We start from the raw sequence: 21254 nt of genomic DNA, 5'->3' as shown, positions 1-21254 counted from the left end.
AGGTACATCATTTTGTAAACAGAAACGCAAAGAAACTAAAAGAACCGAACGCATCTGAAAACTCATTAAAGTATTTTCTTCCCTTTAATGGTAATGAGAAGTACTACTCAAATTAACTTTGATATCTTTGATTTAATGGAGAAAATTAATGTCTTGGTCATACCCTCAACATACTCATATACCTCAGAATTAAATGTTAAAAATAGATAAAGCAGCAACCGTGCACCACTGCCTTGAGTGTGTGGCTCGCCTGCCTGGCTAAGGTTTTCCTGAGCGTCGTGAAGGTATTCACTCCTTTCGTCAGATACCTATTTTATATTACAAGTGTGACATGTTGTGGGGCAGATAAGTACAGTGAGGCTTACTTTGGGATGGTGTTTAGAGTGTTGTGATAGTGCATAATGACGAATGAAGGTGATGCATATAGAAATATGTTATGTTATTGTGTTAGGAAAGTAAGAAACCAGAGCGGGACAGGCCAAGGTGTGCCCCATTACACCAACACACTCATCTATTCCCACACCACTGACGTCACCAAGACTGGTGAATTTTTGGACCTTTAATCTTGACACTAAAATGAAAGAAAGAATAGATGATAAGAATTAGAAGGACCGTGTGTATATGTACAGTGTGTAGCACGCTTTTTCTATATTGCCATAGGTGAAAGAAAGTGCGTGTTATTCTGTGGAAAATGTTTTACGCTGATATACATTTTGAGGACGTTGTTAAGCCGTGACAGGAAATTTAAGTATTGTCTGGTGACAGATGCAAGGACAAGGCCAGGCTGCATGATACTCATTGTGGAGATTTCAAATTGTGAATAATTCAGTCATGATTTTCTACAAGATTTGGAGCTTTACAGTATCCCAGGACGAGACGAGTGACAACACCACACCGATACCAATAATTATTGATAAACATTGCACATGTAGTACGGATGTATCTAAGGAGTGGGAAGAAATGAGGCTGGGAACAAATCCTCTGATTCTAGTCAGATCACACAGATTCCTTCCAAGACATTATTGCAAACAACGAATACAATCAGACCGTATTATATAACATCAAACAATGTGGAGTGTGTGGAAATGGTATACCTACGGCGTGGTTACCCGTCCAGCCCTGCTGTAGTACTACATCTGAAAGGATAGGCCATGCTTGAATTTCATGCCGCGGCTAAGCAGAGCCACCAGCTGCATGATTATGTGGATAAAAAATATTCGACTTAGAATAATCTGAACTTTCATATACACACACACACACACACACACACACACACACACACACACACACACACACACACACACACACACACACACACATATATATATATATATATATATATATATATATATATATATATATATATATATATATAGATATATATATAGATAGATAGATAGATAGATAGATAGATAGATAGATAGATAGATAGATAGATAGATAGATAGATAGATAGATAGATAGATAGATAGATAAACACATACACACACGAAATGTCATGGAGTGCTGGAAGCAGCAGATACTTCCTTAGTCTCAGGTTTATGAAGTGTAATTCCTCGTGAGTGAACTGTGCAGGGAGTCTCGCGGTGTGCAGGCTTGCCATGCACCGCCAGATCAGGCTCACGTGTCTTCGACTCTGCTTGTTGTCGATCAGGGGTGGCAGTCAAGGAAGATGTTGAGCAGTGGATGGAATCTGTGTGGAGAAGGGAGCACACCATGCTGGCGAGGAGTGGTGAGGACTCAAAATAGGCTTTCTGGGACGTTGCCTGTTTGATAATCGTAGATGACTTTAACTTGCTTTAAGTAATGCCATAAATGCAATACAAAACTTACTAACCTGATTGTTTATTTTTTTATTTTATTTTTTTTTTAAATATATATTTGATTGTCAAATTCACCGATTGTCAGATGTTACTGGGAAAAATAGCTTCGTTTCCCCGTCGGTTGTCGCGACCGACGTTCTATCGATCGGGCGACGCCCTCACTTCACCATGACAAACACTGCCGCCCATGTTGTTGTTGTTTGACATATTTATTATACAGAAAACTAGGGAAGGATATAATATGATTTACTTCTGAGTACTGCAATAAATATATCAAATTTTGTCAACTTTGCACATAAATGTGAAAAAGCGATGCTTCATGTAGCATTATGATTGGTCACATTATGAACAAGTACACATTCCTGCATGAGACACATGCTGCTAGCATTGCAAAAATGCTCGATAACCATAGAATTACAATATCATTATAGGGCGCAGACTCTGTTGCCATGTTTCTCTTGACGATATTGTAAGAAGTAGCATTATTTATCCAGGATGCCTTTTATATGTTTTATTCATGCTGTACGTTCTCAAGATAGATTTACGTATACTTGTATTCCAACGAAAGTTTATTTACTCATGTATGCACAATGATTTATGAGATAGATATTTGTTTGAGTTGCCATGTCGGTACTTCAGAGGTAGGAGGCGAATGCGGTAGCTGTAGCAGTGGCACCTTTGAGGCCGAATCGTTGTCAAACTGGTCACATCACGCTCACCTTTCCAACCCGTCACAGCGCTCTCACCCTCACACTTCAGCGCCGCGGGCAAGTGAGCTTCATGAGTACATTCACACAGGTTCCTAGTCATCCAGAGACAGACTAAACTCAAAGAACACTAGAGAATGGGGCGAAATAAGTAAGGAATGTGAGTAGGGATGTCTGAATGGGGTAGGTCTTTGTATGTGCATGAGTGGTGTGTGAGTGACAGTGGTCTACCAAAGGGATAATAGCTCCATGACACCCTTTCCGAAAATTTGATCCGATGCAGTGATGATTATCAGTAACTACACTATGAAAAAGAAAACAATTAACATACAGTGCAGTTTTTTCTTCCTTGTCTTTGCAATAATTACTTTTTTGAGTGGTAGGGGCAGGTTGGAGGGAATGTGTGTGCATGGGATGTATCTGTGTGGCGGAGGGAATACATATTTGTGGTAGGGGAAGGGGCCTCTGTTTGTGGTTAGATAATGAGAGAATCCTCTAATTGGTGATGGGAATTGGTTCTGTGTGTGCTAGGAGGAATATTTCTGTGATAGGTGAATAGGCAGGTGTATTTACGTATAATAAGTAAATAGGGAAGAATATTCTTAAAAGGTAGTTGTGACAGACGAAGAGAAAAGAATATTTTTGTGTGACAGATGAAAAGGAAAGAATATCTGCATCTTTTGGATGGAGATAAATATTTCTTGCAATAGCTGAATAAAGAGGAATATTTCTGTGATAGTAAAAAAAAAAAAAAATAGTGTATCGAGGCAGGGAAACTGATTGTAGCAGTGAGAGGAGGACCTTACTGTGGTATGGGGGTTGTTTGAGGAACCCTTCAGTGTGACAGGGAGACAAAATCCATAGGGAGACGTGCTCAAGTCTCCATAAACAGATAATGGGAAAGTAAATGAGCTAGATGTATACGTAACTTTAGGATAATGTTTGTGATTGTTGAGTATTGATTATTTGGTCTTATTAAGCCAGCATTGGTATTGGTGTGGCTATGGTGCGAGTGTCAGTAGTATTGTGACTATTGCCCATATTCTGAAACACTTCCTTCCCGTATCTCTACTACTTTCAAAATGCTCATGTTAATATTGCACGGGTTTTTAAGGATGTTTTTACGGTGGTGATGAAAGATTAACAAAAATTTTACATCACTAACTGGAGAAACACTTGAGAACCTGGTAAATCATCTCTGTGGCCTTTGAAAATAGTACGAGAGCAAAGCGTTTCTGAACACAAAAGTATTCAGTGATGGTGTGACTCTTTAAGATGGTGTGATTGAGTGGTGATGTGGTTGGTTTTCCTAGTGGTGGTGTGGTTAAATCTCTGTTGGTGGTGTGACTGATCCCTTTAATGTGATGTGACTCGTAATGACTGACTCTCGTAGTGGTGGGGTGTCTTAATAAATCATTCACCTCCTCCTTATGACAGCACAACGTAATCGCATATCAAGAATATAAACTCTCAGTTGTGTACAAATATCATTAAAAGAAAGCATAATTAATCTCATATAATAGCAGTTTTTTTTAATGCTTTATCCTACAGATGATTTATTTCGTGTATTGTTCCTCTTTCCCTGTACAGAACGGTGAGACCAAGGAAGCTGAGGACAAGAGTGAAGAAGCTCCCAACGGACAATACCTGGACCCATCGAGCAGTAAAGAGTTCCAGGTGCGTGTTGTCCACCCTTCCCTCAGCTCCACCCCACTAATTACAACAGGGTTTTATAGTGGGATGTTTTCGCTCAGTTCCGCTTTTAATTCCCGTTGTTGTTTTATTTCTATTTTTATTTTTCTTTGTTTCCAAGTTTGATGTTGTGGGAAATTGTTTCAAGGGAATATTTTAGTCAGTTTTGATCGGTGTGTTTATTCAAGCTGTGTTTATTCTTAACGGTGGTGTATTATTGCGTGATGTTTGTATGAGAGAGAGAGAGAGAGAGAGAGAGAGAGAGAACAGCATTTCTTTCTTATGCGTGGAAGAGGCCAGATTAGGACACACTACAGGAAGGTGATACAAAGAATTCCTCCTGAAACAAAGCTATAGTATTCAGCGAACAGTCCAAAATGGAGGTCAGTTTAAATTTCGAAGAGTCACGGTATTCCTACTCTTGATAGTTAAAAAATAGTAAACAGAACGTATTAATTCATCGGTGTTAGACGCGAAACATTAATTAATTAGCTGAAAATCTGGCCAGCTCACACTAGGAGGCTGGAAGAAACATGTTGTGATACACGATAAAGGAAAAAAAAGAAAACGACGAATATTTTCTAGTTGGGACTTTCTGAAGTGTAGACATAACAAGCACAATTGGACAAATATCTTCTCTTGACAGTACAAGGTTAGTGTGTCTTTCTGTATTGTGATAAGTAACTCGGTATAGAGGTTGAGTTTTTCTTTCTTTACAGCAACAACAACGGTGAATCAGGGGGAGTGGGATAGATACATTTGGAAAGCACAATCAACAAAATGATAAGATATACTTTCTTGGACTTATTGTTGTTTCTTTATCTAGATTTTTACCTAGAGATTCATTAACTTTTCTGGAGAAAATAGATCAAGGCATCAGTAGTGAAAGGGATAGATGAGTGAGGATACTGGCTAATTACTTTATAATTTAGGTGCATGACTTATGGATGAGAGTGAGTGGATTATAGTTTTGTGCAGCGGGACCGTGGGAAGGAAAGCGGATTGGCGTGAGAATGTCTTGAAGCTTAGGAACGGTGAAAACATTAGTCTGATGTAGGTACTGTGAAAAATAAGGTAAAGAAAGAAAATGGTACGTACGTTAGAATACTGATGATGATAACAACAGTAAGATTCACTAAAAATGTAATATGGTGTGTGTGTGTGTGTGTGTCTGTGTCTGAGTATAAATAACACAGAGACTTACGCACACAACAGAGGGACATGGACGCCAGCAGTGACGAGGGAGTGGTGACGGAGGAGGTGGTGATGCCCCAGCGGGTGGAGCGGCGTGCAGCTGAGCCTTGGGACACCCAGTCTGTGGATTCCACCGATGGAGTGAGTACTGATGCCCTTCCCTTTCGTGGCCCCTTTGACCCAGTTTCTCAAATATTACCTCGGTTTTTCTCCTTTGCTCTGTTTTCTCAGCCCATTGCACGCCAAGGCAGTATTTAGGGCTCAATGTTGCAACCACTATTCTCCCTGTCAGGCGTAATCACTCTAGGGTTAAAATTACGTCATCTGTATAAAGGTCGTGACCTGACTGGAGGTGGTTTGTTTGTGTGTTTTAATAAGATTACGTAACTAGATTATGGTTTAGGTAAAACTGCAAGTAACGTAATGTAATACACGTGAGAGAGAGAGAGAGAGAGAGAGAGAGAGAGAGAGAGAGAGAGAGAGAGAGAGATCATGATGAATTGAGGAGAGACGAAAGCTGGTGTCCAATTTTACGTACTTTTTTGCTCAGGGTTTCCAACATTATTAAATTAGTTTCATATAATTATGATATTGTACGTGGAGAGAGAGAGAGAGAGAGAGAGAGAGAGAGAGAGATTGCAAAACACTTCATTTTTTGATATTTGTCTCGTCTGCCAGCTACTCCAAAGAAACTCTCTCTCTCTCTCTCTCTCTCTCTCTCTCTCTCTCTCTCTCTCTCTCTCTGATAAATAGTAAAACCATAAAATTAGCTCATAAGTCCGTACAAAAAAAAAAGAAAGAAAACCCAGTAAGCAATACTAGACAGACGTGTGTGTGTGTGTGTGTGTGTGTGTGTGTGTGTGGGTGCGTTAAATGTGGAGCTTAACGTGTGACTCACCATGGTTACTTGGCTTTGTAACGTGTTTTTTGTAAGTTGCTCTTCGCGTTTTCCCCTCAGATTAGAACAGCATTCAGAAACGCTTTGCTCTCTCACCATGGCTGTTTTCAAGGTCCGCAGAGATGATCAGCAGGGTTCTTGAGAGAGTGTTTCAATTACTAAAGGAAAAATCTTAACCTGTCACTAAAACCGTAAACACTTCCTAAGAACTCGTGTAATTTTGACTAGTGCTTTTTTTTAAATAATCTAGGTGCTTCAGAAACGTTTCGGAATATCGTCGTTAGTCTCATCGAATGCATTTCAACGTTAGAAATTATAAGAAAACGTGGTTGTTTATACATTTAACCTGTACTCGTTGTGGTTCCGCTGGAGGGAGAAGAAGGCGCTGGTGTGATGGTGAGGGTGTTTGCTCGTTAATTCGCCGTCGTACTGTTCCTCCTGGACGTGAAGCTCTGAGTTGTTTCACGGCCCGTTGACTCCCCTAACTGTCGGCGGGAAGAGGGGAGGGAAAGTCTTATCTAATATTTCCTTGTGTTGTTTACAGCGTCTTCTCTTCTCTTCTTCCTCCAGCTAGTCGTTCTTGTTATGTCTTCTTCCCTCGTGCTGTTATTGTTGTTGTTGTTGTTTTTGTTGTTCCTTTCTTTTCTTTCTTTCTTTCTTTCTTTCTTCTTTTTTCTTCTTCTTGTTCTTCTTGTTCTTGTTCTTGTTCTTGTTCTTCTTGATTGATTTCTTTTTGATATTTACATAACTTTCTCTTCCCCTTGAGCCCTATCACCACCACCACCACCATTATCTTTTATTTTCCCTATGTTATTAAATATTACAACACCTCCTCCTGGTCTTCATCGTTGTTTTTTTCCTATTCCTCCTTCTCTTCTTCTTCTTTTTTTTTTTTATCACATCACCACCACCTCAATCATCATCTAGTAATAGAAGAAAGTGGTTATAAGTCCCTCAAATTATGGTCGCTTTAAATGGGACCACACCCACAAAACAAGAAATAGATAAGGTGACACTGAGCTCTGTAAGACACATGGCGAGACAGCTGCACGATCACAACACTTCATTGATTCAGTCTGATAAGATAAGTAACATTGATTTCCGCCTGCAGTAAAACAGCCTCAATACTGAATCAAGGGAACGTATTTTCAGACATCTGGGCGTATATCTCGCTAACCTTAATAGTGTAGATGAAGTTATAAAGTGCTTCAAGTATCTTAACATTCTTCTTTTAACCAGAGTCTAGTGGAAATTATTCAACGATTCAAGGAGTCTTATCTCATTTCTTTTTAACCCATTTTCTGCAGTTGAGTCAGTTTTTTTTTTTATCATTAATCATCTTGACCTGCTCTATGGCCACCTCCGATCTTTACTCTGAGTAGAAATTGCTATGTATATCCTTTTCAATCCTATTTCTTCTTATAGGTTATTTTGGTGGTAAATGTTTCGTATTGGAGTGAGAGGATTAATTTAGAGAATCAGTGGAAGTTATATAGAGTTTCATGTCTCGCTACTCTAAAAGTTTAGTGGATGATATTCAGAGGAAACCGTGATGCGTGTATTGTCGTTACTCCTCCATTGATTATTTATATTTTTAGGATCTCGAGCGTCCATGCAGGGTTTGGGTCGATGGCTAGCGGCGTCAGGAAGCGAGGTCAGGAAACGCAGCTTGATTAGTGACCCCTTTCTGTAATGAGTAAATTCGGTATTGTGAATTAGAGGGTTTGTTCGTCGTCAGTTGACAGTCTTGAATAGTTTCCCTTAAGTGATAATATATGTGAGTTTATGTAAGTACGTTATTGTTTTGGCTGGCGTAAGTTTTTGTTTTGTTTTTAAGATGTTGGAAAAGGTTGTATGATTTTTTTTTTTTTTTTTGCTGCTGCTGCTGCTGCTGCTGCTGCTGCTGTTGTTGTTGTTGTTGTTGTTGTTGTTGTTGTTGTTGTTGTTGTTGTTGTTGTTGTTATGAATGGCGTAGAGGCATTAATATCTTATGATACTCTTGTACCAGTATTATGAACAAGTGTGATGAAAGGCATTCGTTCTTAGAGTAAGGAAAGGAAACCAACAGGCAAGCAGTGAGACAAGAGGAACAGACAGTATAGGAGCTAGCAAGGCGCTGAGTGCTCGCAGCGTTCACCGGATGCTGGCAAATACTGAGGTTTGTTTCCGCTGTGGATGTCTTCGAAACTTCCGGTCAGTGGTGTGCAGGTATGCCATCGCCGCCACCGCCACATTGTCGCCGTCATCTCGGTCACATTTCGGCCCGTATTCAGAAACTCGTTCTCTCATGCACCGCCTGTATTTTCAAAGGCCATAGAGATAATTTGTTAGGCTGTCAAGAGTCTTTTTCTGTTACTCATGTAGAAATCTTATTGATTTGTTACTAGAACCGTAAAACCACCTTTAAAAACTTGTGTACCTTAAAAAAAACAACTTAAAACAATGGAGATGAAGCACAAAAGTGCCTCGGAATATAGTTCCATCTGGCAAGTATTCAAAAACGCTTTGCTCTCTCTCCATGACTATTTTCAAAGGAAATATAGGTGGTTGACAGTGTTCTCATTCTCAAGAGTATTTTCTCCAATGATTATTTATCCTGTTAATATCTAATAATGAAAAGATCTGTCACTAGAACCATTAAAAAGATATTCTTGAAAACTAGTGTAATTTCAGATACAGCTTTGTGAAAATAGTGGAAGTGCAGGCAAATATGCTTCAGATTGGTTTATACTCTCTGTGTTATCACCATGTCCTTGTTGGTACCACCGTCTTCAGCATTTTCTATGTCGATTATCGCAACCTCACTTTTATTGTTGGACTGACACTGAGTACGTGAATGTACATGAGTATTGGTATGTTGTTGTATAAAATTACAGGTTACGAGGGGTGCAACGATGCCACGAAGTGTTTGTTATGAAGCAAGATATTCTCTCTCTCTCTCTCTCTCTCTCTCTCTCTCTCTCTCTCTCTCTTACTGATCCACTAGTTAGCATCTATCATCACCGTCCCTAGTTATAGAACTGGAGAGAGGTAGGTCAGGCTGGGCGGTTTGATGGAGAGAGCATGTCGTGGCCGCCGTAAGGGTAGACTGCACGAGATGGGGAGGCACAGTGGTTGTTAATTCATTAATGGAGAAGACTTAGTGTTATCATTAATGGTGACGTAGGTAGCGTATATCCTCTGTTTTTTTTTTTTTTTATCTTGGGTGTTTGATTAAGAATGGTGTGATGTTATACAGGCGTTATATAACCACAGTAGTGTCGGGTCGGCTTTTAGTAGTGCTGCTGATGGTGAGGATGGTGTGTGTACTTAGTTATCAGGTTTTGAATGATGTGCGTATATGCGAGAGAAGATAAGAGTGACCAGATTATGCAGTTCGCTGCCAGCTCAGAGGGTGAGATGGAAGTTAACCCCTTCAGTACTAGGACACATTTTTACTTTGATATTTGTGAACGATTAGACCATTATATTGACATTAGGAAGGGTCAATGAAGGCCAGAAGATTAATAGCCACAGTCTTCACTATTTTAATCCCCACATGAGATTCTGAATCTGTATAAAATCACCAAATCAGAAGTAGGATGAATATGGAAACGCGTCATGGTACTGAAGGGATTAATAAGTACTCCAGTAAGAGTTGCCGGTTACATCAAACACTGGCAACTGTTAGGCACAGTTCCTCGTGATGGGTAGCGGCGGTGCCAAATTTATTGTGTAGTATCCTTTTCATTCATCATCGTGGACCACCGTAATGTTGTTTGAGAGATGAACCGATCATTGACAATGTGTTATGAACTCACTAGAGAAGTATCAGGGAAAAACTCATTGGTGCAACTAAGAACTCATAAGCAGGGACTCTGGAGCGGGGAGAGACTGTGCGGCTCGCAACCCTACAGGGTGTCGTGAGACGGTATGTGGCACCGGCGCACACAGGTTACTGGTAAGGGGGGGTATTAAAGGCTGGAAGGCCAGTCACCGCCAATCCTTCCTCAGGTTCTGACACCGCTCTCCGCTCTGCCCGCTACCATCACCATGGCCAGTGTAAGTATGTGGTTTACTTATCATTATCGTAATGAACACTGTTAAGGTGCTCTGACAACGCATATTGTTACCTTTCCTTGTCTCATCAGAAAAAAAAATAACATGTAGTCACCTGTATACATGTTTACAAATCTAGACATTAACATTGATGTGTAAAGTATCACGTGTTTTTTAGTACAACACATAAATCTATGACTTGAGTACACTAAAGTGTGAGTAGGCAGATTGATGCATATTTGTGAAGTTGAAAGACAAACGAAGTAATCTCAGGTATTGGAATGTGAGAAAGAAGTTATAACAACATAACTCACATGTAGCAACAATTATGTGGTATGTGATTGACCTAGCCAGGGCAACATGATGAAAATTGCAGAAAACTTTTGGACAACACGACATTGCACGACATGTAGGAGGCGGTGTGGCTGTAGGCTGCGGCTGCTGTGCTACTGTTGTCACACCGCTTCGTTCAGCCACGTCACCGCCCCTGCTCAGCTAGATGTCACTTAGTAGTGCAAACCTGTACCGTGCTATGCCTCGCTCTGTAGAATCCACGGAGGAAAGATTCAGTGCACGTAACAATTGGAAGAGAACCAGACAATCACTAAAATTCATTAAGTGTAGGAATGTTAGGGTGGTGTTAGCCAAGGACACTGCGTAGGCTAGCCAGGGGCTGCGAACGGGAGGAAGTGCACGATAGTAAGCTAGGGTGAGGAAGGGACTGTGGCCTTCTATTCCTTCCGAGCCTGTTCTCATTGCTGGGATGGACAGAGTGGGTTGCTATCTCCTACTCAATTATAATGAAGGGGCTTGATTTGTGATGCGTGTCTGGATGCCATAGTAGTAGTAGTAGTAGTAGTAGTAGTTGTAATAGTAGTTGTAGTAGTAGTATAAGTAGTAGTAGTAGTAGTAGTAGTAGTAGTAGTAGTAGTAGTAGTAGTAGTAGTAGTAGTAGTAGTAGTAGTAGTAGTAGTAGTAGTAGTAGTAGTAGTAGTTGTTGTTGGTGTTGTTGTTGTTGTAATAGTATGTATATTGTTGCTATCTTACTACAACGCTGCTACGCCATTCTCATGCATGACGAAGCCACATGACTGTTTGTAACACGCATTTGGATATCATATTAATAGTAGTAGTAGTAGTAGTAGTAGTAGTAGTAGTAGTAGTAGTAGTAGTAGTAGTAGTAGATGGAGCAGCAGCAATAGCAGCAGCAGTACAATAATTTTCACATAATCATTCAGCATCACTACAACCACATCACCCCCACCACTAGAGCCCTTAGTACAGTTGGCGGGCTGATTGGTTGGATGGTAGACTGAGATGGGTGTGGTGGCTCCCTGTGCGTAGACGTCCACGGGTCCTCGCCCCCCTTGTTGCTGGCTGTGCGGTGGACGCCTGTAGTGTGTTTGCTTTCTCTCATATTCAAGGCTAAGGTTAAAGGCAAAAGATGAGGAGGAGAGTGATGGTGATTGGATGCCAAAGATGATCCTTGTAGTAAGTAGATGGCGTGAAAATTTGTTTTTTTTTCTGATATAAGAGTGTATAATTAACTATAATTGGCTTAACAGACTGCCACCGCCTGTACAGTCGTGGGAGTTGTCACTATTGTTGTTTTGAGAGTCGGCTCTCTCTAACTTTCTTCGTAAAGACGATATGTAAATAGCTTTCGATGGATTTTCGTCATCACGTTCAGTGCTCTTATGAAGAGTAGTGACTGAATATAGTGCTCGTATATCACGTTCTCTTTCTACGTTGTTTCTTTCGTCGCGGAATGTTACGACAGTATAAAGATTTCCTTAGGCTTTCACCATCTCTTCAGTTTCGTTATGGAAGGTAAATGCATTAAATTTAGTAACTTTAAGCCATGGTGAGTAGATATACCATGTTCTTTTCATTGATCTTTCTTTAGTCGCTTAGTGTTGCTGCTGTCATGCACAGTATCTGTGATGGCTAATGGTGGCCGGTAACAGGGATGCGGAAGGGAGTGTCACGTGTCCAGCGAGCGTCCATTATTTAACACTTCCTCTCATTATTGTTGGTTGGGATACTGCTAGAGTACTGACTTTCGATTCTAAAATACTCCAAAATTATAAATGCTCACTCTGTTCTATATCCAGTTTTATGTTGGCTCTATATAAACCTCTCGTTGTTGGTGATGAATCTTATATTATCAAGACATTACTACCTTAACACCTTCAATACTGTGATACATTTTTACCTTGGGATTTGTGTACGATAAGATCATTTCATTGACATGAGGAAGGTTGAATGGAGGTCAGAAGATTAATGGCCACAGTGTTTACTATTGTAGCCCCCACACAAGTTTCTGAAGCTGTATAAAATCACCAAATAGTAAGCAAAATAAATATGGAAACGCGTCATAATACTCAATGGGTTGAAAACTCTAAAAAATTAACAATGTCTCGCTCTGTTAGTTTACGAGTATAAACTTCTAGTTGGTGTGTGTGTGTGTGTGTGTGTGTGTGTGTGTGTGTGTGTGTGTGTGTGTGTGTGTTTAATTCTCAACATCATTTGTATGCCCCATGTAGTGACAGTGTTATAAATATGATGTTTTATATATAGCAGATGGTCACTTGTACTATGATGAGTTTGATATAGACGAATATCATTACCTCTTAATATATATATATATATATATATATATATATATATATATATATATATATATATATATATATATATATATATATATATATATATATGCATATGTGGAAAGACAGATGCATGTATCTAATAAATATGTATGTATGTAAAAAGGACATTTATTTATCGATTTATTAATTCATTTATTATTTTTTGAGGTGAGGAAAATTCTCTCTCTCTCTCTCTCTCTCTCTCTCTCTCTCTCTCTCTCTCTCTCTCTCTCTCTCTCTCTCTCTCTCTCTCTCTCTCTCTCTCTCTCTCTCTCTCTCTCTCTCTCTCTCTCTCTCTCTCTCTCTCTCTCTCTCTCTCTCTCTCTCTCTCTCTCTCTCTCTCTCTCTCTCTCTCTCTCTCTCTCTCTCTCTCTCTCTCTCTCTCTCTCTCTCTCTCTCTCTCTCTCTCTCTCCCCGTCTAGAGTTGCGTTTTTTTTACGTTTATAATCAGGGAGTGTGACCACCCCAATGCAGGAAGACCTCCTTGGTGTATGTGTCATGAATGTCTCCTCTCCACACCAAGCACCATTCTCAGCAGAAACGTTATACTTGCTTAGAAAAAGGCATAAGGGAATTGATACAAGTCATCGGGCCTACAAATGACAGTTTTTTTTTTTATCTCTCTATCACACTTCTTGCCTACCACGAATGAACTAAAGACGGTAAATGCCTTGGTGAAAGTTAATGAATACCAAGTGACAGAATATCGGCTCAGAATCACTAGTCTCTGAACAAAAAAATCAGCAAATAGAAAAAAAAAAAAAAATGGATGGTATATAGATTGCTTATTATTCAGGAGATAATGGGAAAGCAACCAGTCACAATTAGTCTCTTTTCTCTGCTGAACCATCTCTTTCTCGACTGTTTCCTTCCAGACTATCACCGTCCCTATACCAAGAACCACGAGAGGCTATACAGGCTAAGCTGATGTATACTACCCTATAATCCTCCTTGCCAGTATCAGTAGCCGCCTTATATACGGTCTAGGGACATGCCATCCTAGCACTGGCAGATAAGTCAAGAATAAAAGAAAGAGGAATATATCTTTAATCTTGTCTTTACTTTTATTGTGTTCGCTGTTAACGCTTGCACAGTCACACACACACACACACACACACACGCACAATTTTCCTAATAGAACGATAGGTCAGTAGAGTGCAGTGGCGCAGGAAATGACGTGTGCAAACTGTACTTTACATAAATTTGAAGAAAGTGTATCATAATTTGATATTAAAAGAGGGCATTGCGAGTTTGTTTGGCGCAATCTGGTAAAACTCAAACACACGCACACACACTCTCTCTCTCTCTCTCTCTCTCTCTCTCTCTCTCTCTCTCTCACCATCACCATCACTATCAGGAGCACGAGCGCGGTCAGGCTGCGTGGCTGTGGTGATGATAGCGTGCTGCGGCAGGAGGCAGGAGACGGTAGGAGGGAGAGGAGAGCGGGAAGAAAATGACGTGGTTATATAGTTCCTTGGCACGCAACCTTTAATCCGGCACAGAATATTGAGTTAAGGTCACACTTCTTTTGTCTTGCCATGATGCTGGGTCACTGTGGGAGTGGCGATGGTAATAGTGGACTCTATTCCTTATACTTAGTAACTCTGATCAAAAGAGAAACTGTTTACTAATGGGAACAAGTATTCTATGTACTATAGTAGTCTAGGGTTACTTTACGTTAGTGGATGGAGGGAACCGTCACAAGGCGAATTTTCTGTTGTTTGTGAGGTGTGTTTCATCAACGATCATAGATGATTGATGAGAATTGTTTTCTTTTCTTTTGATCTACTCGTCCGCGTTGGGAAAGTTATTATTGCCCCCAAAAAGTTAAAGAATATATTGTCCACCTCATCTCGGTAAACATCTGCAAGCATTAAGATGAAGTAGCTCGCTGGCTCAGCTATGTTAGAATAATTTTTTGCTCTTGTGACTAATACTAATGACAAAACCACTCGGGACTTCATATTTCTTGTCAGGGCTACAGTGGAATAAGTACTGTATCCTACATCAGGTCGCCCACTTCAACGTACTCTTATTCGTATGTCTTGGCCACTTGAATTCTGTGGAGGATTACGTATATATACTGTATCTTATACTTTATTTTGAAAATGTCGGAACTTGTGACCATCAAGGACAAGAACAATTAAGAATTCACTGAGAATCCTGATCCAATTCAAGGTCTGTCAGCGCCAATTTTGCCTTACCAATGTGCAGCTCGCGAATTCAGTATGCATTGTATGTAATATAAAAATGTTTGATGCTCTGAACACGTCATATTGACACATTTTCTATATTCATAAACACCAGACAAGGCAAGGACAGGAATTAATATAACCCAACAGTTATCAAACTTTTTCTCTCCATTCCTCCTTTCATAAGTTCTCTATTCGTGTGGCTCCTCTTCATTATTCTTCTTAATCCCGCACCGTAAAAAAAAAGGAAAAAAAAGTAACAATATCAATAATAAATTAAAACGAAAATAGATAGATAAAAATAAATAAGATAAGAAGTAAAAGAAATAGATAAATAGTACAATGATGTGTATTGTTAACGTAATAAATTAAAGAAAATTTTCTGTCAGGATAGTGATGCATTTTTTATTCAAATTCCCTACATTATTAAAGAAATATATAATTGATAACAGTCCGTCTTGGCCCCCAAGTTGAGAATTAACTAGTTATCTGACTAGAACACATGTCTACGTTAACAAAGATACAAATTGAAAGTAGCACCATTTTTGCTAGGAAAAAAATATTTTCGGCGCTTACCTTTACTACAACTATTTCTTTTTATCTTGTTTTCATCATCATAAATCTTAACTCTTATGTATATCCATGTGGCATTTCTTCTTTAATACTCTTGTGCACAGAAGAAATTGGTTGCATGATCTGCCAACACGTCGCTGTGGGAACGAGGAGTGTCGCCACGAATCAAGTGGATGTGGTCAAGAGTGTTACTTTACTTAGGGTTATAGCTTAGCTTGCAGTTGGTTTTTGCTTAGTGTTATCGTTGAGTCATTAGGGAGTTTTGAAAAGAAGATTAAACAAATTTATGGTGAAGTTGATAAGTGGAAATAGGTGGATCTGTTTTATACAGCGACTGCCACGTGTTGGAGTGATGGTTTCTTGCAGCTTCCCTTATTGTCTTATGTTCGTATGGAGAGGTAATATGAAGTGTTAGGCAGTGTGACAGTTGTTGTCATTCTCAGATTGTTGGAAGTATTTCTACAATTTTTTTTTTTCTAATTAAAGTGGTAATGTTACAGGTAGTGACGGTGTTCAGATTATGTGCGGTTTCAGTTGATAGCCACATTATCGAGATATTTCCAGTGGGTTTTTGTGTCCCCCTGGCCTTTTTTTTTTTTTTTTTTTTATTTTAGTAAAATCTTGTATGATGTTTGTGCAGGGTCAGAAGTGTCACGTTGCTGTACGCGGAGCACTATGCTACTCGTGCTAGGGGAAGGTAATTTGTGACATTTCAGAAAATCACGTCCGTAGAAAAATATCTTTGGAAGAGACATCATCATGAGTAGACTCAAAGTTCAATAAAATGTTTGTTTTCTACTCTCCCTTGCCTCACTCTTTTTCCTGTTGCTTTTGGCACGTTATTTTAAGCAGACACACTTAATCAGATCTTACCTAGATGTACAACCTTGCATGTCTCTAGAGGTACTTCTCATCTCACTTTTCGTATCTGGTGTTTTCTTTTTTCACGCTGACCCACAGGCGCACGAAGCCGCACGTAGCGTGGTGAGCACCGCCTTGAGCTCTGCCACCGACATCCTGCACGGGCGGGGCTCCGATGGTGTCAGGGTTCGTTGTCTGCACCCATACATATAAGTTGGCTCTGTATTTCTTACTGAATAGTCATAATGTCCTTTCCCCAGTGTAGTGGCAGCTACAGCGGCATGGTGCATTTTGGGACTTATTTTATAGTTCATTGATGCATGTTGGGATGAGCAACTGCTACAGTGTATGTGATGTACACTACATCCGCCAGTCTTATTTGACCAGTCATTCCATTGTAGGTACTTTATATATTACTACATGCCTCATGTATCATCCTTCCATTATCCTTAGCTTGGCCATTGTCCTCTCCTGTAATATTTTCTGTTAGAATCAAGATGGTACTAAATGATTCCGAGTAGGTATGGCGATAGCTGTAAAGTTCACTTTATATATATATATATATATATATATATATATATATATATATATATATATATATATATATATATATATATATATATATATATATATATATATATATATATATATATATATATATATATATATATATATATATATATATATTATATTTATTTATTTATATTTATATGTACGGGTATAATGTGTGTGTGTGTGTGTGTGTGTGTGTGTGTGTGTGTGTGTGTGTGTGTGTGTGTGTGTGTGTGTGTGTGAGAGTGTGAGAGAGAGAGAGAGAGAGAGAGAGAGAGAGAGAGAGAGAGAGAGAGAGAGAGAGAGAGAGAGAGAGAGAGAGAGAGAGAGAGAGAGAGAGAGAATGCACGCACACACACACACACACACACACACACACACACACACACACACACACACACACACACACACACACACACACACACACACACCACCACCACCACCACCACCACCACCATCACCCTCATCATGTGACATGCATGCCCATAGCATGTCCACTTTCGTAAGCGTTTATTAGTTCTGATGCAGTAATATCATTCTCAGAGAAATTGAGAGGAAGACACAAAGAGAACAACGCCAAAGAGAAACTCGATTGGGTAAAATTGTTAAAATGAGATAAGTGAATGTCAGGTAATATTACGTATAGTTTTCTTCATTTTAACTCACTACGTTTCTTTCTCTCCATATGTTTTCTCCTATATTGACAGAAGGCATTTTCGCTGCAATCATCCCGTCTATTTCGAGGCTTGGGTGGCAATCTTTAATTTCTCTTTGCAGGCTTAGATGATCAGTCTCGTCCATTGCATATACGCAAGCATGATTTTTTTTTTTTTTTACCTTTGCAGAGACTCATGTTGACCCGCACCCAGCCTCATCTGACGCAATCGCTGTAGAAAATTGTGCTGATAGGAAAGATGTGGATATTTCTCGGCCACTCAACGATAGTATGAAAAAAAAAAATAAATAAATAAACAGCTTCCAACTGCTAGCTGCTCTGAGAATCAATCTTCTTCTTTTTATGTAAGAGTGATAGAAAAATATGCACTAATTGTCTTAGTAAACAAACATACAAAGATTAATAAATAAAACAATAACAAACAAATTCAAATTGTATTGTGAACTTATAGCGGAGTCTTGAAGAAGTTTGTTGTTGCATCACTGATTTTTTTTTTTTTTTTTTTTTGTCTCCTTTCTTTCACGAAGATGTAGAATGATGTATTACCGGTCAACTCTCCTTTTATTGTACGTGTTATGTGGTGGATTTGGTGGTCTAGTGTAGATTCAGACCAGTATAAAGTGAGGGCGTCAGAGATTTGGAAGACATGCTAACTAGATAATGAATCATTCACTGTAGGTAGCTATATTCTAAACCTCTTGTCTCCTATTTTCACTTTAAACCGTCCGTGCTTGGTAATGGGTTTATTGTTAAAAGAAAGGCAAGTTGAAATAGAAAAAAAGTATTCCCTGTGCGTAAAAGTATGTATGTATTTGAATATTAACTACCACGTCAAACAACAATTTAAATGCAAGAATGATAAAAAAAGAAATCGAAACCCTGACCATCTTTGCATCAGTCATCCTCGGCAGGAAAGTTGCCATGCGTGTTTTGTATAGTATAGTGCTCTCGAAAGATATTTGTGAACGTGATTAATTTTTTGAAAGTGCGGTCATACAATATATTATGTTGTCAATCTGAGAAATTTCAAGATGTAATAATCTTAATCCACAAACGATAGAAATATCGGACAAGACACAGAAGCAGATCAGTCACACCTAGATGGTTCTGCTTTCCGACAATGCGCGTGTTGCTGAGTGCTGGAAGAAAGTCCTCTTCGTCCTATCGCAAGTCCGCTTCCTCCTCGGACCGGAAATGAGGTGCGCTGGGGATGGTGATGGTGATGGTGGTGGTGGTGGTGTTGGTGGTGGTGGTGATAGTGGTGGTGGTGGTGGTGGTGGTGGTGGTGGTGGTGGTGGTGGTGGTAGTGGTGGTGGTGATGGTGGTGGTGGTGGTAGTGGTAGTGCTGGTGGTATACAGTGCATGTATGGACAACGGACGGGTTGCCTCGAGGAAGGGGCGACACGAGAAGCTGTACAACAGTAAATCGCTAGCATTACACCCAGAATTGCTCTCAATTTCCTACACTGGACAGGCTACGGAACATTACCAGCACTTTTTTCTCGGTGTCATCGACCGAACCTCGTTTCCTCTGTTGAATCAATTACTGTATCTCCATAAAAAAAGAAGCAACAATAATAATGAATGAATAAATAAACAAAATAGATGCAAAAATACAGAAAAATTGCAATAACTTAAGACAATGTTCCTTCGTAGATGCTGCTGGCCATGCTGCTTAGTTACGTACCCTTGTTAACCTATGGAAGCCTGAATGCTTACTATTCATATCGCTCTTGATCCTGTTCCTTGAAGTAGCGTATCAAGTGTTTCACTGCGTTAACTTTACGTGCACAAGTACGTTCTTGAAAGGTGCATCAGGGAAAATCCTTAAATCCACACCTGATATCATGATTATAACGTTGCAGTGATGATAGTGTGATAACACGGCTCCTCTTATCGTGTGTGTGTGTGTGTGTGTGTGTGTGTGTGTGTGTGTGTGTGTGTGTGTGTGTGTGTGTAAAGCTAAACCTCGCCTCCGGTTGTCGACAGAGAACGGCGTTGGCTCGTGCCTCCCAGGTATAGATTAACCTGCGTCAGTGGGCCTAGGTAGCAGCAGGCATTGCGCCACCTTTGTGCGACTCACTGACTCCCCTTGATCAGAGCTTGTGTGCTTACTGAATTATAACAAGTTTTGATGACTTGACATGACTGTCAGTAAAGTGGCCTACAGCAGGGTAAGCATCCTTCCATTCCTTCTCTTGATTTCAGTGATACTCTTATAACGAAGTTAATAAAGACTGTAAGTTGCTGAGGAGTAAAATAATACAGTTTCATGGCGGTCTGTAATGAGTTACGTGACTGGAGTTGAGTAGCTCTTTTCGACGTTTAGGGCTCGTTTCAAGATTATTCAAAGAGGAGATGATTGAGATGATTAGTCTGGTTTCTAAGGATATATTTTTCTATGTATACAATTGACGAAACAGAATCTTCAAGCCATTACTGAAATCACGAAAGCAACCATGAAAAACTTGAATAACTTCCACTGGAGCCTGGTAAAAGTAGGAGTTAAGATAATGAATCGGTGAAGAATACGGTTCTGCGGATGTAGGTCGGTGGATCAGATAGATGCGTGTTGTGTTGTTGGCGTGACAGTACGAGTACATTAATTACTCGGGCTTCACCTGTCGCCTTGGTCCACTGGTTGGGTGAGCGTTGCCTCACTGCTGACGCCCATGAATAGGGACAATACTGCCTCGCACTGTACAGGCATTGCAATGGTATATAAGTGATTATGTGAATGATTTCAGTATTGTTGTGCTTATATACTCGTATAGTGACTTAGATTATGAGTGTAAAAGTAGATGGATAAACACACACACACACACACACACACACACACACACACACACACACACACACACACACACACACACACACACATACACGTAAAAACTTATGACTGCGAATAATGGGCAAAATTTTGGGACATATTTCATAACGTTAAGTAGAGCAGATGTTATAGTCAGCTGAAACAGGAGCTGACATCCTCATATTTGCCATCCATGGTAGTAGAAAGTACGGCTGTCAAGCGGTGGCTCATAAGAGTGAATCAGACGCCTCATTCACCATTCCTGTCATCACCACGGTTAGCGCAGCCCTCCCGCCTCGTCAATTGCCCAGCAGCTATTGTTGAAGTTTGTGATGATGGTCCTGTGTGTGTATGTGAACAGCATCTACCTATTTATCTATCTATCTCTCTGGGCAACGTAAGCTTACATTCATCATTCATGTCTCAAGCAGAGCAGGGAGCCCAATAAACTGAACCATAAAAGAACAAATGGATGTGGTATAGGATCATAAAAAAACTCATTAAACGTATACTATGTTCTGAGATGCTACCGAAATGAAACTCCTTAAGCTCTATGACTTTTATCCACTAACAATATGGCAGATTTAT

General features: G+C 39.8%; 1 protein-coding gene across 9 annotated transcripts in view; it reads left to right on the top strand.

Moving 5' to 3' along the window:
• LOC123504225 (dihydropyrimidinase-like) overlaps positions 1-21254 on the top strand; it is a 72189-nt gene that overhangs the window by 4205 nt on the left and 46730 nt on the right. For 6 of the 9 annotated variants that reach the window (XM_045254583.1, XM_045254585.1, XM_045254582.1 and 3 more), the window contains exons 3-4: positions 4121-4207; positions 5438-5557. In XM_045254583.1, coding sequence (XP_045110518.1) covers positions 4121-4207; positions 5438-5557 — 207 coding nt within the window. Of the gene's footprint in view, positions 1-249; positions 285-1657; positions 1733-4120; positions 4208-5437; positions 5558-10217; positions 10356-21254 lie in introns of those variants that run through there. The other 3 variants (XM_045254587.1, XM_045254586.1, XM_045254589.1) reach the window with 3 other exon arrangements.

Source organism: Portunus trituberculatus, chromosome 15, assembly GCF_017591435.1.
Source record: "Portunus trituberculatus isolate SZX2019 chromosome 15, ASM1759143v1, whole genome shotgun sequence".
NCBI lineage: Eukaryota > Metazoa > Arthropoda > Malacostraca > Decapoda > Portunidae > Portunus > Portunus trituberculatus.
Note: the sequence above shows the minus strand (reverse complement) of the source record. Positions and strands in the feature narration are given on the sequence as shown.